We start from the raw sequence: 17195 nt of genomic DNA on the forward strand, positions 1-17195 counted from the left end.
AAAAACATCTGAACTGAACTGTTTAAGGAGTGAAGTTTTCTGTTTATTTGGAAGAGTCCAGCGCTTACATAACCTCGCTCACATCGATCGATCCAGTCAGGCTGCGGGGCTGAGTGTGTCTTTGTGAATCTTTGTGAGTTTTATGTATTCTGTCAATAAAGTGGGTTGAACAACCCGACTGACGCAAACCCCACCAAGACACACATGCACAGACTTTATCCCAATGCGCATCATTACAAGTTTTGTGCTTGAACAAGCCTGCATCACACTTTATATAAATCACAGGTCGCCCGTGAGAACAGGCTTGTTGTGATGTCCGCAGGTGACAAATGGCTTTGGTTTTGTTAGTGTTATGTATGAGAAAGATTTCTAAAAATTCACACGCCTTCTTTCTCGTTGTGTTGTTAGCAAGAATGATGCCGCCTACCTTCCGAAGTTAATTTGTGGTATTATCTTTACCTAATGCACTTTTTGGGTATGTTTTTAAGATTTTCTATATTGGCAGTAAGCCAAAATTGTCGGATTTGACTGGCAGCATTGTATAAAATTCAATTACAAACACAATATGCTAAAAACTGATTTTTTTTCCCCAGTCAAAAGTTAGACAATATGTTGACGATGATAACATTTTATGTCTTTATAGTATAGAATTGCTTTGTTTTGATGAATACAGAGTTGAAACACAACACATATAACCTGCTAACTTACCACATTAGAGTGTGAAAAAGCTCACTTTTGAAATGTCAAATTTATCATGTTTTAATTAGGGGTGTCAAACGATTAAAATTTTTAATTGAGTTAATTACAGCTTAAAAATTAATTAATCGCAATTCAAACCATCGATAAAATATACCATATTTTTCTGTAAATTATTGTTGGAATGGAAAGATAAGACACAAGATGGATATATACATTCAACATACAGTACATAAGTACTGTATTTCTTTATTATAACAATAAATCAACAAGATGGAATTACCATTGTTAACATTCTGTTAAAGCGATCCATGGATAGAAAGACTTTTAGTTCTTAAAAGACAAGTTATAGAAATTTTATATCAAAACCCCTCTTCATGATTCGTTTTAATAAAATTTGTAAAATGTTCAATCAAAAAATAAACTAGTAGCCCGCCATTGTTGATGTCAATAATTACTTACACAATGCTCATGGGTGCTGAAGCCTATAAAATCAGTCGCGCCCAAGCTCCAGCAGAGGGCGGCAAAACTCTGAAAAACACAACAAGTACACCTTTCACTGTGCTCTCATTTTAATCTGTTTGAGCGGGGCATTTGTGCATTAATTGCGTCAAATATTTTAACGGGATTAATTTAAAAAATTAATTACCGCTCATTAACGCGATCATTTTGACAGCCCTAGTTTTAATACAGAATTTACCTCGTTAAAACATGCAACATTGAAATTAATGCTACAATGATTAATTGATTCACTCGAGTAATTTGATTACAAAAATGATTCTAATTAAATTTTGCTTTTATTAAAGTCGCGTTGTAATGGTTTGTTTTGAAAGTGTTCTCATTTAGTTTTATTAATTTGGGTGGATACACTGCCCTCTAGTGGCAACAGTGAATATGACACAACTCATTTCACATGGCTGAATCCAGCCGCTCCCTGTTAAGACTAACATAAGCTTTTGTTTGAGCTAATGTTTTTTTAATGCATTCGTAATTTTGTTTATTGATATTATTAGCTGTTTTCTGTGGGAATATGTGTTTGAATCATTTGTTAAAAGCATTGTTAGAAAAAAAAAAAACCTTAGCATTTTATAACATTTAAGCTAGTTGACTTTTGCTATGTAAGATAGCTAATATTTCTTTTGTTGTACTTAGATCCTCATTTATTTATTTTATTTATGCAGGTTAAGATTGAGGCTCAGTTCAGATGTTTTAATTTTTTATGTTCCTTATCCAATTACTCGATTATTCAAACTATCCAATTCATCAATTAATCGACTACTAAAAAATTCAATAGCTGCAGCCCTAATTGAAATATGAAATTTATGTTTAAACGCTTAGAACTTATCTTGAAACGTGAAATTTATTTCGTTATAATGTGAAACTTATACAGTAAAAAGTGGAACTTCATCATATTAAAATAAATTTTAATTATTTAATTTTAATTTTTAATTTTTAAAACGTTTACCACGTTTTATTGTGGTAAAAAAAAAAAAAATGTCCATTTTGGTATACTGTATTGTAATGTACAAACAAGCATGGCTAGTTTTATTTTTTTCTTATTTATTTTTATTTTTTTGCTTCATTCTGATTCTATCGCACAAAATCCCGACAAGGTGAATCAAACCCAGCTCTAAGGCTATTTATAAACTTTCACACACACAGCCTCGACTTATCTTAAGTGTCGTCTGCTTCTGTAGATAACACACAGTACTTGTCTTGCCCCCTTTTATCCGTCCTTTTACGAGACCATTCCGTCAAAAAGTCCAGCTTGTCTCGCCGATCCACAAAGCGCATGGACAGCAAGATAAGTCCAGTGTGAGGATTGTTAACTGAGACGACTGGCATTGAATGATCGCCTCAATGGCAACAAACGAGTGAAGTTTGACTCAAACAGCGTATGTGTGTCGTCAGTGCTTGGAGACGCTAACCAACCGGCAAATGGACATGCAGCTTTTCATCGCCGACGGCTGCAAAGAAGCTCTGCTGGAGGAGAAGCGCCGCTTCTGCTTTCTTGTTGACAAACACTGCATGTTCTCCTATCAGATCGCGTCATTCCACGACAAGGTTACACGTCGACTTGCTGTCACCTGACTCGGCTCATGGAAGATTAATAAATGTTTTGGGGGGGTTTTTGGGGTCAGGCAAGAGACATCCTGACGGCGAAGCTGAGCAGCTGGCAGGACCAGTGCAACGACGCCACCGACATGCCCGAAAGTGTCGTCACCATGATCGAGGGTCTGCGCACGCCCGTCTCTATCACGCCGTTGCCCTCGCCAACACCATCGCGGCACAGCTTGGTATGTTGCCTAACAGCCGGTGCAGTGGCACAAAATGGTGCCAAAACAGTACTTTTATCAAAATGAAGCACTTCAACTTATATCAACATAGTTCCTTAGTGCAAAAGTGGTGCAAAGTCACTACTGTTGCCCAAACGAGGCACTTCAACAGTTTCTTAGCACAAAAAAATGGTGCCAAAACACTTAAAATGAAGCTCCCTCACGCACCTCAAAATAATTTAATATACAGTATAAAGGTGGTGCCAAAACAATGCTTTTTTCCAAAGTAAGGCACTTCAACATAGTTCAGCAGCACAAAAATGTTACAAAACACTACTTTTGTTAAAATGCGGCGCTTTAGTATTGTTATTTAGAACAAAGGTGGGGCCAAAACAGTTCTCTTATCAAAATTAAGCACTTCAGCTCACATCAACATAGTTCGTTAGTGCAAAAATGGGAGGGAACCACTACGAGGCCCTTCGACATTGTTTCTTAGCACAAAAAAATGGTGCCAGAACACTGCTTTGTTAAAATGAAGATCCCACACTTACCTCAAGACCTCAAAACATTGCTTTTATTAAAGTAAGGCACTTCAACATATAGTTCAGCAGCACAAAGGTGGTACAAAACACTACTTTTATTAAAATAAGGCGCTTTAGTGTAGTTCTTTAGAACAAAGATGGTGCACAAAAAAACTAGTTTTGTCAAAATGAGGCACTTCAACACAGTTCCTTATCAGAAGATGGTGCCAAAACAGTTCTCTTATCAAAATGAAGCACTTTAATTCACATCACCATAGTTCACTATTGCAAAAGTGGTACGAAACCCCAACTATCGTCCAAACGAGGCACTTCAGCATAGTTTCTTAGCACAAAAATAGTGCCAATACACTACTTTGTTAAAATGAAGCTCGCACATTCACCTCAAGACCTCAAAACACTGCTTTTGTCAAGCTAAGGCACTTCAACTTATTGTTCACCAGCACAAAGGTGGTACAAAACACTACTTTTGTCAAAATGAGGCACTTTAGTCTATTTCCTTAGAACAAAAGTGGTGCCAAAAGAAAAACTACTTTGTCAAATTGAGGCACTTCAACATAGTTCCTTATCACTAGATCAGGGGTGTCCAAACTTTTTGCAAAGGGGGCCAGATTTGGCGTAGTAAAAATGTGGGGGGCCGATCTTGGCTGACGTCCATTACGTAGAACAATATATTTAAGCAAATTTTAGCAAGCCATTCAGTGTGTCACGTTTGCTTTATTATTTTTTTAATGAATAATTTCAACAATCTCGCAACTAGCCTTTGCAGCGTTCTCTTTCGTCTCTCGGGCTCTTGCAAAATACTACTGCTGTGAAATTAAACTAGCTTCAAGTTGCTTCAATTTCTCGCTGTGTATCTTCCCTGTAATCTTGTCGTACATGTCAACGTGTATTCTTTGGTAATATCGCTTCACATTGAAATCTTTAAAAACAGTGACTGTCTCTTTGCAAATGAGGCAAGACACAGTTGTTGCGTATTTTAGTGAAGAAATTCGGCCGTCGGCCGTCACATTCAACTTTTTTTTGTTGATTGTCGCCATTTTAGATAATTGCAAGTAGAGGGTCACATGGAGTTGTTTAGCCCTTACATACCTGCAACATGAAGCAATTATCAGAGAATCCCAAAATTTGAAAAAATAAGGTCCTAATGAAACTTTTTTTTCAAATTTGTGAAAAGAAAAGTCAAAATAAATATGTGTAATAAGCGCTCTAATACCTATAACCCATGCTAAATCATGTTTTTTTTCTCATGGAACCTGCAGATGCATGTGTTGACTTGCATCCATCTTTTTTTTTTTTTCTTTCAAAAAGAAATGTCAACATTCTTAAGTCTGAAAATCATGAAATTTTAGGTGTATCAAATGTGATACGTTTGGCAATAAAGGGTTAAAGTGCTGCTGCCTTTTAGTGGGTAAATGAGGAGCAGCATTTCGTGTGTAAGCTACTTCATATGCTGGTTGCAGTACTGCAGACCAATTTATTAAGTCTGTGTGTGGGCCAGATGTTATTGATTTTATGATAGAGGCTGGGGGCCGGATGAAATTTGACCACGGGCCGCATTTGGCCCCCGGGCCGGACTTTGGACATGTCTGCACTAGATGGTGCCGAAACAGTTTTTTTTTTTTTTTTAATCAAAATGAAGCACTTTAGCTCCCATCAACATAGTTCGTTAGTGCAAAAGAGTTAGGAAAGAACTATTGTCCAAACGAGCCACTTCAGCATGGTTTCTTAGCACAGAAAATGGTGCCAGAACACTTTGTTAAAATGAAGCTCCCACACTCACCTCAAGACCTCAAAACACTGCTTTTGTCAAAGTAAGGCAATTCAACATAGTTCAGCTACACAAAGCTGGTACAAAACACTACTTTTGTCTAAATGAAGCACTTCAGTCTTATTTCCTTAGAACAGAGGACTTGGAGGGTGGTGCCAAAAAAAAACACTTTTGTCAAAATTACGCTTCAACACAGTTCCTTAGCACAAAAGTGTTTCTAAAATAGCGCTTTTGTCAAAATGAGGCACTTCAACACAGTTCCTTGTCACAAGATGGTGCCAAAACAGTTTTAATATCAAAAAGAAACACTTTAACTCACATCAACATAGTTCCTTGGTGCAAAAGTGGTAGGAAACCACAACTATCGTCCAAACGAGACGCTTTAGCATAGTTTCTTAGCACAAAAAAATGGTGCTAGAACACTACTTTGTTAAAATTATGCTCTTGCACTCACTTCAAGACCTCAAATCACTGCTTTTGTCAAAGTAAGGCACTTCAACATATTTCAGCATCACAAAAGTGGTGCAAAACACTACTTTTGTCAAAATGAGGCACTTTAGTCTATTTCCTTAGAACAAAGGTGGTGCCAAAAGAAAAACCACTTTTGTCAAAAGAGGCACTTCAACACAGTTCCTGAGCACAAAGGTGTTGCTAAAATACAGCTTTTGTCAAAATTAAGCTTCTCAACTTACTTCAACATAGTTCCTAGCATATTAGTACTCATTTACTAACATAAGCATGCCTGCATGTGTGCGATAGAATATCTCAGCTCCACCCGCTCCGTCTCAGAAGGCTCACGTCAGCCCACTCGTGAGCATGTTTACCCCGGACAACAAAACTCCCAGCGGGACCAGAACGAGCAACAACAACACAGGTAGTATAAACACACCGCCAATCAGCTCTCTTTCTCACCGCCTCATGTTGACATTCTTCAAATTTGGCTTCAGACCACGATAGCAACGGGGAGAACAATCTGGCCCGGTCGGTGTCAGTGGCCACGGGCCTCAATCACGTAGTAAAAAGGCCTCGGGTTCGCACCATCTTCCCCCACGCGGCTGGCAACAACAACACCTTGCTCAGCTTCGACGAGGGAGATGTCATCATTCTGCTTATACCCGAGGAGAAAGATGGATGGATGTACGGCGAAATGGAGAAGAACGGAAAGTGAGTATGGGCTACGAGCCCAGGTTCTTATCTGCGTTCTTCTGAGCCAGGTTCGGCTTTTGTGCTCTCTCTTCTTTGTCGGAAGCTCTGATAATGTAACCGGGCAACTCACCTTGGCTGCGTCCCCACAAAGTCACGTCATCTTTACAGAATGTGAAACACTTCACGTTTCATTTCATACTTCCATTGAAAGTGACAATAGAGGCTCCTGATGTGGATTTTCATCGAGTGTACAAATATTGACATACGTGGAGGGAGTGGCTCAGTAGCGACATGAGGAGGACATTTAATCATGCATTAACTCACCGACTGATATTGATGGCGATAGACGTCTGATTCATTTGTAATGGGAGGGGCTTGTTGTAATGGAATAATGATATAATATCCACCTGAGTAGGTCGCGGGCCCAGCCAAACTATGGAAAAAATCCATAGTTCGGAAAACACTGTACTACATTTCAATTCATTATTAGATTATTTACGTAACAAAGCGATGAATTGCGATTTATCTCAAGACTCTCGTGCGATTAAACATTTGAATTGTTCCATATCCTAAAGCAATAAAAAACACAGAGTATAAATGACAGTCACGTAAAATACGGTTGTACAAAGTGTGGGAAAAAAATGACACCGCTTCAAGTGCAGCCATCGCTACACACATACAATACACAATTGCTGATTAACTCTAAGCCGGTAAGAAGTCGCTAAAAAAAAAAATAGACACTTAGTATTTATTTTGTCTGTACCTACTCAATATGTCACTTTCTGTGACTTCTATGAACCCTGCTTTTACTTCCTGGCACCTTTAAAGTAACACTAGGTAACTTTTCAACCTTTATAAAATATTTTCATAACATTTGTGATAATATGTCGACTGACAACTAGTTGAATGACACCGCTTTTATATCGTAAGGGGGTCTGTATTAGGGCTGCAGCTATCGATTATTTTAGTAGCAATTAATTGATGGATTAGTATCCGTATTGGCCCAAATATAAGAGTGTTTTTTGCATTGAAATAAGACTGAAAGAGAGGGTCGACTTATATTCACGGTCTAGACATTATACCCATTCACGACGCTAGATGGCGCCAGATATCATTGAAGCAATGTTCTGTCATGACATATCTCAGCTACTCCCAAGTTTAACCAGTTTGCATTATTTTATTTTTAGGGCTGTCAAACGATTAAAATTTTTAATCGAGTTAATTACAGCTTAAAAATTAATTAATCGTAATTAATCGCAGTTAATCGCAATTCAAACCATCTATAAAATATGCCATATTTTTCTGTAAATTATTGTTGGAATGGAAAGATAAGATGGATATATACATTCAACATACGGTACATAAGGACTGTATTTGTTTATTATAACAATAAATCAACAAGATGGCATTAACATTATTAACATTCTGTTAAAGTGATCCATGGATAGAAAGACTTGTAGTTCTTAAAAAATGAATATTAGTACAAGTTATAGAAATGTTATATTAAATCGCCTCTTAAATGTTTTCGTTTTAATAAAATATGTAAAATTTTCAATCAAAAAATAAACTAGTAGCCCTATTCTGTCCTCAATGTGTGTGAGTACACAAATTGACAGATAGCGAACATAAGTTCCAAAAAGAAATCAGACGGTGTGGCAAAGTTGCATGGGCTTTACTGAAGTCATCTCTTTTTGACAGGAGCACGTTTCTTGTATTTTTGTAAAACTGAAAATAACAAGGCAATGTGTCAATAACTTGCATAAATCACAAAATAACATAAAATGTACACACACGTGTCCATTTGAGCAGTAGCACTAGCCAATTAGCTCACAAGCATCTAACAATGTAACTGCATTTCACCATATATGTGAACAAATTCAAATACACATCATCAATAACTATCTAATGCTCATGAATATAAACAAAGGAGGAATATAACTCACAAGCGATGCATGTATTAGACACAAACAGTGTGATGGGACTATGAGAACTGCCACTGAATACTGGATGCGGACGTTAGCTAGTCTGAATAGCACTGTCTATTAGTGTGAGTTCGCGTCGACATATAATTACGTCAGAAAAGCGTGCCGAAACCCAAATAATCAGCTGCACTGAATCGCCAGTAGAGGGCGACATTACGCCACATAACATATGCAAGTCACACCCAAGCGCCAGCAGAGGGCGGAAAAACTCCATAAAACACAATTAACAAGTTGGCCTTTCACTGTACTGACATTTAAATCTGTCTGAGCGGGCCTAGTGCGTTAATTGCGTCAAATTATTTAACGTGATTAATTTAAAAAATTAATTAACGCCCGTTAACGCGATAATTTTGACAGTCCTATTTATTTTATTGCAATGTTTTTCCTTATTCAGATTTGTTTCAAGACTACAGTTAGACTTCAATTTGATGGTTAATGCAGTTATTGTAATTTTGTTGTTTTATCACAACAGATTGGTGTATTTACATTTCAAAAACCAGAGGCCATTCATTTACGAATGTGATTGCACTTTAGTATACATATTTAATTGTTCAATTCAATTCAATTCAATTTTATTTGTATAGCCCTCAATCACAACAGAAGTCTCAAAGGGCTTTACAGAGGCAATATGATACACAATTAGAAATGAAGCAACAAAGATGAATAGATGCAGTTCAAGTCCTGGGTATCCCCTATCTAATTATATATATCTAATTGTTCAGATATTAAGATTTGAATGAGGCAAAATAACATGTTTTTTCTCTCAAATATATTGTTATAATCATTTGTTTCGGATGTACTGTAATTATTTTCTGTATAAAAATTAATTTGGTGTTCAAAAAGTCTTTTTTCAAACTTGAGTCTTAAAAAAGAGGGGGTCGTCTTATAATCAGGGCCGTCTTACATTCGGGCCAATACGGTAGTTCGAATAATCGGTAATCGGATAAGGAACATTAAAAAATTAAAAACCTGACCTGAGCCTCAAACGGTATAAAATAAATCAATCAATGAGTAGTACAACAAAAGAACAATTGGCTAGCTTAAATGCTATAAAATGCTAACTTTTTTTTCAGTGCTCTTAACAAATGGTTGAAGTCCCACAAAAAATAGTTACATATACTTATAAACTAAATTATGAATGCATTATAAAAAAAACATTAGCTCAAACAAAAACTTAGCTTATGTTGGTCTTAACGGAGCAGCTTGATTCAGCCATGTGAAATGAGTTATATCATATTCACTGTTGCCACCTGAGGGCAGTGTATCCACCCAAATCAATAAAACTAAATGCAAACACTTTCAAAACAAACCATTACAACGCCACTGTAATTAAACGACTACTCGAAGCAGCAAAATTTCTAATCGAATTGCTCGAGTTAATCGATTAATCGTTGCAGCACTAGTCTGTATCGTTTTCACCGGCACTAATTAACTTTGAGGAGTGTGGCAAGAACCCTGCCACAGACACAAAAAAAAAAAATACAAATGTGCTGACTGCTTTACGGCATACGTCACTTCCCCCAGCTTTCACTCGCTGGCGTGACACTTTCCCAAACAGGGCGACCGGGAGATTAAATTTTTGATTTATTGATGATTTTACAACACTGTTCGGGTGTGCGCTGGTCCTCATGGGAACCGGAGTCTTCCTTAAAGCAAAACACTACTGCTTTTGTCCGCCGGCGTCTCTAAAATCGACCAAAATTGATGAGCTACCAAGTGTTGCTTTAAAGCTTATTTCATCAATAGGCACTCATAGGACCGTGTGTAATCAATCTTAGATATTTGCATTTGATGGGCTGAATTAGCACTAGCATTTTAAAATGCCTGACAAGAAAGTTTGCCCATTCCTGCAAAATATTGGCTCTCATGTTTTTCTCCACTACTACACACAGAAACGATGAAATTATGTGCATTTTCACGGTTTTAAAAAGGATTTTTTCCGCTGGGATGCGCATGATCAAGGTCTTGTCTGTCCCTTTAATTTGAACAAAAGTGAAACATAAAACCTTTGTGAACACCAAAATGTTTTGGGAATTAAAATTTCTGCTGCAGTTTTAGCCCTTTGAAGACTACTAAGTGACAATGATTAAAAATACACTCACCGGCCACTTTATTAGGTACACCGTGCCAGTAATGGGTTGGACCCCCTTTTGCCTTCAGAACTGCCTCAATTCTTCGTGGCATAGATTCAACAAGGTGCTGGAAGCATTCCTCAGAGAGTTTGGTCCATATTGACATGATGGCATCACACAGTTAGTGCAGATTTGTCGGCTGCACATCCATGATGCGAATCTCCCGTTCAACCACATCCCAAAGATGCTCTATTGGATTGAGATCTGGTGACTGTGGAGGCCATTTGAGTACAGTAAACTCATTGTCATGTTCAAGAATCCAGTCTGAGATGATTCCAGCTTTATGACATGGCGCATTATCCTGCTGAAAGTAGCCATCAGAAGTTGGGTACATTGTGGTCATAAAGGGATGGACATGGTCCGCAACAATACTCAGGTAGGCTGTGGCGTTCCAATGATGCTCAATTGGTACCAAGGGGCCCAAAGAGTGCCAAGAAAATATTCCCCACACCATTACACCACCACCAGCCTGAACCGTTGATACAATGCAGGATGGATCCACGGTTTCATGTTGTTGACGCCAAATTCTGACCCTACCATCCGAATGTCGCAGCAGAAATTGAGACTCATCAGACCAGGCAACGTTTTTCCAATCTTCTATTGTCCAATTTCGATGAGCTTGTGCAAATTGTAGCCTGTTTCCTGTTCTTAGCTGAAAGGAGTGGCACCCGGCGTGGTCTTCTGCTACTGTAGCCCATCTGCCTCAGAGTTCGACGTACTGTGCGTTCAGAGATGCTCTTCTGCCTACCTTGGTTGTAAAGGGCGGTTATTTAAGTCACTGTTGCCTTTCTATCAGCTCGAACCAGTCTGGCCATTCTCCTCTGACCTCTGGCATCAACGAGGCATTTCCGCCCACAGAACTGCCACTCACTGGATATTTTTTCTTTTTCGGACCGTTCTCTGTAAATCCTAGAGATGGTTGTGCGTGAAAATTCCACTAGATCAGCAGTTTCTGAAATATTCAGACCAGCCCTTCTGGCACCAACAACCATGCCACGTTCAAAGTCACTCAAATCACCTTTCTTCCCCATACTGATGCTCGGTTTGAACTGCAGGAGATTGTCTTAAACCATGTCTACATGCCTAAATGCACTGAGTTGCCGCCATGTGATTGGCTGATTAGAAATTAAGTGTTAACGAGCAGTTGGACAGGTGTACCTAATAAAGTGGCCGGTGAGTGTATATATATATATATATCATCATGTTTTCCAGGAGGGGCTGGTTCCCTTCGTCATACTGCCGCGCGTTCTCGGAACCGCTCGTGAACAACAACAGGTAAGCAGACTCCCACTAACACACCCACAATGGCCCTGAAACATGATCATTCACCACTCATCAAACGGCAGCGTGTCGGCGGCGCCGTACCGCAGCCGCAGCGTGGTCAACCTGCACCACCAAGACACGGAAACGGATGAGGCCACCATGATCCTCCCACCGGAGGACTATGCTGACAACCGCGCCGCCGCCAAGACGTCCGCCAGCACCTTCGCCACCGCCAACCACCACCGGCGGCACTCGCCCACACCGTCCGCCGTCTCAACTTCGTCCTCCGAATACCACACGGTTAGTCGTGGGATCAGTGTTCAGTCGTCATTCCCTCTGGAATGCAGGAACAAAAAAATGCTCCCATACTGGTTTGTTATCAAGAACAATCAAGCACTCAACAGATAGAAAACCCTCCAAAGAAAGAATAATCTTAATTTGTCAAACTTTTTTAAATTTAATTTTTCTTTTATGTGTGATAGAATTACACATCCACCTTAATACAGATTTTCTTCCTACTGTAAATCCAAGATGGTCTTGGAAGTAAATTAAAATCCTTTCCTTCCATCTTGTGGTCACTACAGAGAACTGCAGGGACAGATTTGGAGAGCAATTAGAAAAAGTCCCATAATATACACAAACAAAAAAGGTGTGAGTTAAATATTCTGGATCCAGAATGAACTTCGACTTTTACATATTTTATCTCAAAATTCACCTTTTTTTTTTTTCAACTCAGTGTTTCATTTGGTGAGATTTGCCTTTTTGTAAATTGTTTATTTTTGAGTGGCTTTTTTTTTTTTTTTTTGGCTTAACTACTCAATACAACTGAGTAAAAAATATTTCTAAGACACTTCACTTTTGCCATTTTTCATACATAATTTTGCAGTTGTAGCGATACCTTTTTAAACGAGCAGAATCCTCGTACATTTGTACCTCGCGTGCCTTCATACAGAATATTCAGGTTAAGACACGTCTCAACGAGAAAATATTGCCTGTTACGAAATACATTTCAGAGGAAAGGCAAAAATACAGTGGCATTCCTGGCATTTAATTGGCCTTGCTGTATGTGTATGGGTGTGTCCCAGCGTCCTCTTCATTCGCCCCTCGTGTTCCGACAGCTTTACATGAGTCTATTAACTTTTCTTTGTTTTGTTACATGATGTACAACTCAGATTATATACTTATTGTGCAACAATCTAATTGAAACATGTATATTTGTTGCATGTTATGATGCATTGTTATGCATTATAAAAGATTGGTCGGAATTTTGGGGGGCTTGGAACGATTAGGGCATTTACATGGAAAACGCGTCTCTACTTACAGAATTTTCAATTTAGCAAACTACTTCTAGAACCAATTATTGGTAGTCCCTGGTTTACGACGTATACGATTTACACTATTTTGACTTTACGACGCCTAAGTCTCTTCTGCCGTTCAGTCTCCAGTTTTTTTTGTTGTTTTTTTAGTCAAGTAACAGTACCTAGTTCTTGCCATGCCTCCACTCCGGTTTTCATATGTCCGCCTGAGAAGTGCCCTTTCGGCTTGGGAGAGTCATGACGCCCACCACAACCTCCGGTTCTCCCCTGGCCGCAGACAAAGCGCCTTTTTCGGACTGGGCTCAAGCAGCCACCCACTGTAGTCTCCGGTTCTCATGTGTCCGCCCGAGAAGCGCCCACACCAACCTCCATTTCTCTCCTGGCCGCCAACAATGCGCCTTTTTCGGACTTCCATGTTCTCATGCTGCTGCTGCCTCGATCAGTTTTTTTTTTTTTAGTTTGGACGGCAGGCTCGCATTGAGAGGCAACCTGAGCGGCCATAATATTCCCCCTCTCCCGCCTCCCTACCCTTTCCATAGCGCCCTTTTCTCTCAGCAAAGCGACTGACTTGCTAGTAAAGCCTGTTTTTTTTTTTCCTTTTTTTTTTTTTAAAAAAGCCTAAATAGTCATTCAATATAACTGCATTTAACACAACATACCTCACAATATATTATTTTTTACTTGATCTTATTAATATGATGTATAATACATGTTTTTGGACAGCTATTTTGTATTTAGAGGTACTTAAAGGGATCCACGGATAGCAACGCTTGTTGTTCTTAAAAGATATTATGAGTTAAAATAATTTTAGATTAAAAACCCTCTTGATGTTTTATACAATTCGTAAATTTAGTTTAACTAGTAAGTCGCCATTGTTGTTGACGTCGCAGGGCGGTGACGTCACATGGTTACGCTACCGGTATTCCAGAGTATGACTCTAGCGACGTAAACATGTCATCCCTTTCAATTTGAATCAGAGAGTAACATTAATGAGCGTGACAACACTGTCGATATTTCACGAAACGAGCAGCAAAAGCAAAAAGAACAGGAAAGACAGGACGAGATGAGACGAGAGTAGGGAAATAAACCGACAACTGTGTTCTGCTAAAATGTGCTACACCTGCGAAAAAACCTACGAGAGGCGAATTTGGCACCCAACGTACTATCATGCGCTTTCGGCTTGTTTTGTTTAGATGCATACAGGCAGAAAATACTAAAGATGCCTTAAGAAAATGCTTAAACGTAGTAATACCAAATTAGTGTAGTTCAAATATGCTACATGACTAATGTGGTCAACAGATCAACAATCTGCTTTAAAGCTACCACAAGAAAACGCAATGCTTAGAAGTATGAGAGGGAAACACATGCAAAAAGTATTTTGAGGCAAGGAAAAGGTAATAAAGTACTCGCTGCGTAAATCGAATTATGTACGTCATCACCCCGAGCTTCCATTGCTCGCATAAAACATGGTGCCCCCCGTAGGTCAAAACATGTACAAAATATTATAGATTTTTAAATCAATAGTAATATTTTATGTTTTTAATAACATAGTTTAATAAAAGAGAACATTTGTGGCTTATTAGAGCCTATAAGTCCAAGGTTCCCTTTCAAGGGTTAATTCAGACTTGCGCGGAAATTCGGGTTACATCCCCAGCCTAGGAACGGAACTCGTTCGTAACTCAGGGACGACCTATAATTTCGTAAGTAGAGGTACCACTGTATCTCCAAAATCATTACTGTACTTGCTGTACTTGGTAACACTTTGACAGTGGAGTCATAAAACTTCATTAAGTGTCACTCGGCAAATTGGATCACTTTTGAATGGATGTAAAAGATGCGGATTGGACATAAATGGAGTTAGTGACCAAATTTGCAGGATGACATCTTATAAGCATTCATTAATGCTCATGAATGTCATAATTTATGACTCTTTATGACGCCACTGTCAAAGTGTTACCCTGTACTTAACTGCTGTACTGTACTAAAGGGGGGGGGAAATGTCTCACCTTTTTTGGGGAGAATTTCATTCCGCAGTTATAGTAATAACAATGAAATGGTGAACAACAGGCTAAATCAGCGTATTTTAATGTAACAATTAGCAAATCCCCACCAAATACTTTAGTCTTTATCTTCTGTATCACTTCTAAACAACTTCAACTCTAAGTAGAGGGCATGCCTAGAACACTATTGTCGCAGCTATCAGTGTGGGGGAAAAACAAGACCCGAGTTAAGTTGCAGGCCCAGCTAAACCATGAAAAAGTACGACTTATAGTACAGAAAATATGGTAATCAGTAGAGATTTCCCGATCGATCGGAGTCCCATCACGTCATTTTCAAAGTATCGGAATCGACAAAAAAATATCGGCCATGCCTTTTTTTTAATATATATATTTTTTTAATTAAATCATTTTCTAATTGTATTTAACGTTACAGACATAAGATGTTACTCATTATTATTGTTATCCTGATAACGGCGGTAATTAATTTTTTTAAAAAATGTATCACGTTAAAATATTTAACGCAATTAATGCATGCACTGCACGAACCACTCACGTATTGTCGCGGTCAATCTGTAATGGTGCCGTTTTACCTATATAGAGAGATAAAAGGCAGCGTAAAATGAGTAGCGCGAATTTTGGCAGCCTTTGGAGCCTTTTTTTAATTGGCTGAAGCCTTACAATCCCTCTCCCTGCGATTAGAAATATCATGGGAAGCAATGTGGGGAAGCAAGGTAGCAATTGATCTTTTTCTTAACACCTTGTTATTTCCCAACGCAGAGAAGATATATCAATTGGTAGCACTATGCACAGTCATGGTTCCACCTCCCATCATGCAGTTGGGCATGGCTACAGTATCATTTACTGAAAGCTCAACAAATACACTAGATGGCAATATTTAGTCACAATATACAAAGTCACAAGTCTTTCTATCCGTAGATCCCTCTCACAGAAAGAATGTTAATAATGTAAATGCCATCTTGAGGATTTATTGTCATAATAAACAAATAAAGTACTTATGTACTGTATGTTGAATGTATACATCCGAGTTTTATTCATTTTTTTTCTTAATCCATTGCCAAAATGTATATGATTGGGAAAAATTATCGGGAATGATTGGAATTGAATCAGGAGCAAAAAAAGCACTCGGATCGGGAGCACACAAAAAAAACATGATCGGAACAACCCTAGTAATCAGTTTAAGCTTTTGCATTCTAAGTTAAAACAAAATGTGACCATGAAATCTTTGAGTTCTACCAGCAGCTAGTACAATAAAGGTTTTTTTTTTTTTTGATAGTTTTATATATAGGTGCATATTAAAAATAAGAAAAATAAGACTCCTGGTGCTGACTTGCACTTCCAGACGTGCAAGATTCCTTACTCACTCTCGTGTTGTCTTTTTAACACAAGAAAATATTTACATAGTAATTTTTTTCCCCAAAAGTAATCCTTTGGTTTCGTCCACAGACAAACCAGCCTAACGGCATCTCCAGACCGACACCTGCCTACCTGGCGTAAGTCAATTCCTGCTTAAATTTTCACTCATTTCAAAAAGTCGCTTCACATACTCAACCTTTCTTCTCGTGTTCTCCAGGGGAGGTAACCCGTTTTCTACCGTGCGATTACGTCCCACCGTCACCAACGACCGTTCGGCCCCGGTCATCTGATTTCAGACATGCTTGGGAGAATTTTAGGAGCATTTATAGGACTCATAATGTTCCTGTATTTTAAATAGAAAGTTTTGTAGTGGCTATATTAGGAAATCGCCACTTCCCGACCATACTGGATGTATGTATGCTCAAGTTGTCCTACTAGTGTGCACAAATGACTTGGTAGAAAGGAGACAATTGTTCTACCCGTGCACTGAATCACTTGTGAGGACAAAAGAGAAAACTAGTAAATAAACCTTAAACTGAATGTTAAGGAAGTTGAATAAATGCTCCAATGACTTTCTGTACAAAACAGCTGATTTTTGTCATATTTCGAAGTCATAAGTGAATCAACGCTAGGACTCATCCAGCACAACTCATTGGATGTCTACGCTGTCAATGGCACTGAAACTTGAGCATTCACAGTA

General features: G+C 38.6%; 1 protein-coding gene across 2 annotated transcripts in view; it reads left to right on the top strand.

Annotated features, from left to right (window-relative positions):
• baiap2l1b (BAR/IMD domain containing adaptor protein 2 like 1b) overlaps positions 1 to 17080 on the top strand; it is a 60574-nt gene extending 43494 nt beyond the window's left edge. For both annotated transcript variants that reach the window (XM_057860771.1, XM_057860770.1), the window contains 8 exons: positions 2608 to 2760; positions 2838 to 2993; positions 6042 to 6156; positions 6230 to 6446; positions 11755 to 11817; positions 11889 to 12105; positions 16586 to 16632; positions 16713 to 17080. In XM_057860771.1, the coding sequence (XP_057716754.1) occupies positions 2608 to 2760; positions 2838 to 2993; positions 6042 to 6156; positions 6230 to 6446; positions 11755 to 11817; positions 11889 to 12105; positions 16586 to 16632; positions 16713 to 16785 (1041 nt within the window). In that variant the 3' untranslated portion in view covers positions 16786 to 17080. The remainder of the gene's footprint in view (positions 1 to 2607; positions 2761 to 2837; positions 2994 to 6041; positions 6157 to 6229; positions 6447 to 11754; positions 11818 to 11888; positions 12106 to 16585; positions 16633 to 16712) is intronic.
• Positions 17081 to 17195: the final 115 nt, after the last annotated feature.

This window comes from Corythoichthys intestinalis, chromosome 16 (genome assembly GCF_030265065.1).
Source record: "Corythoichthys intestinalis isolate RoL2023-P3 chromosome 16, ASM3026506v1, whole genome shotgun sequence".
NCBI lineage: Eukaryota > Metazoa > Chordata > Actinopteri > Syngnathiformes > Syngnathidae > Corythoichthys > Corythoichthys intestinalis.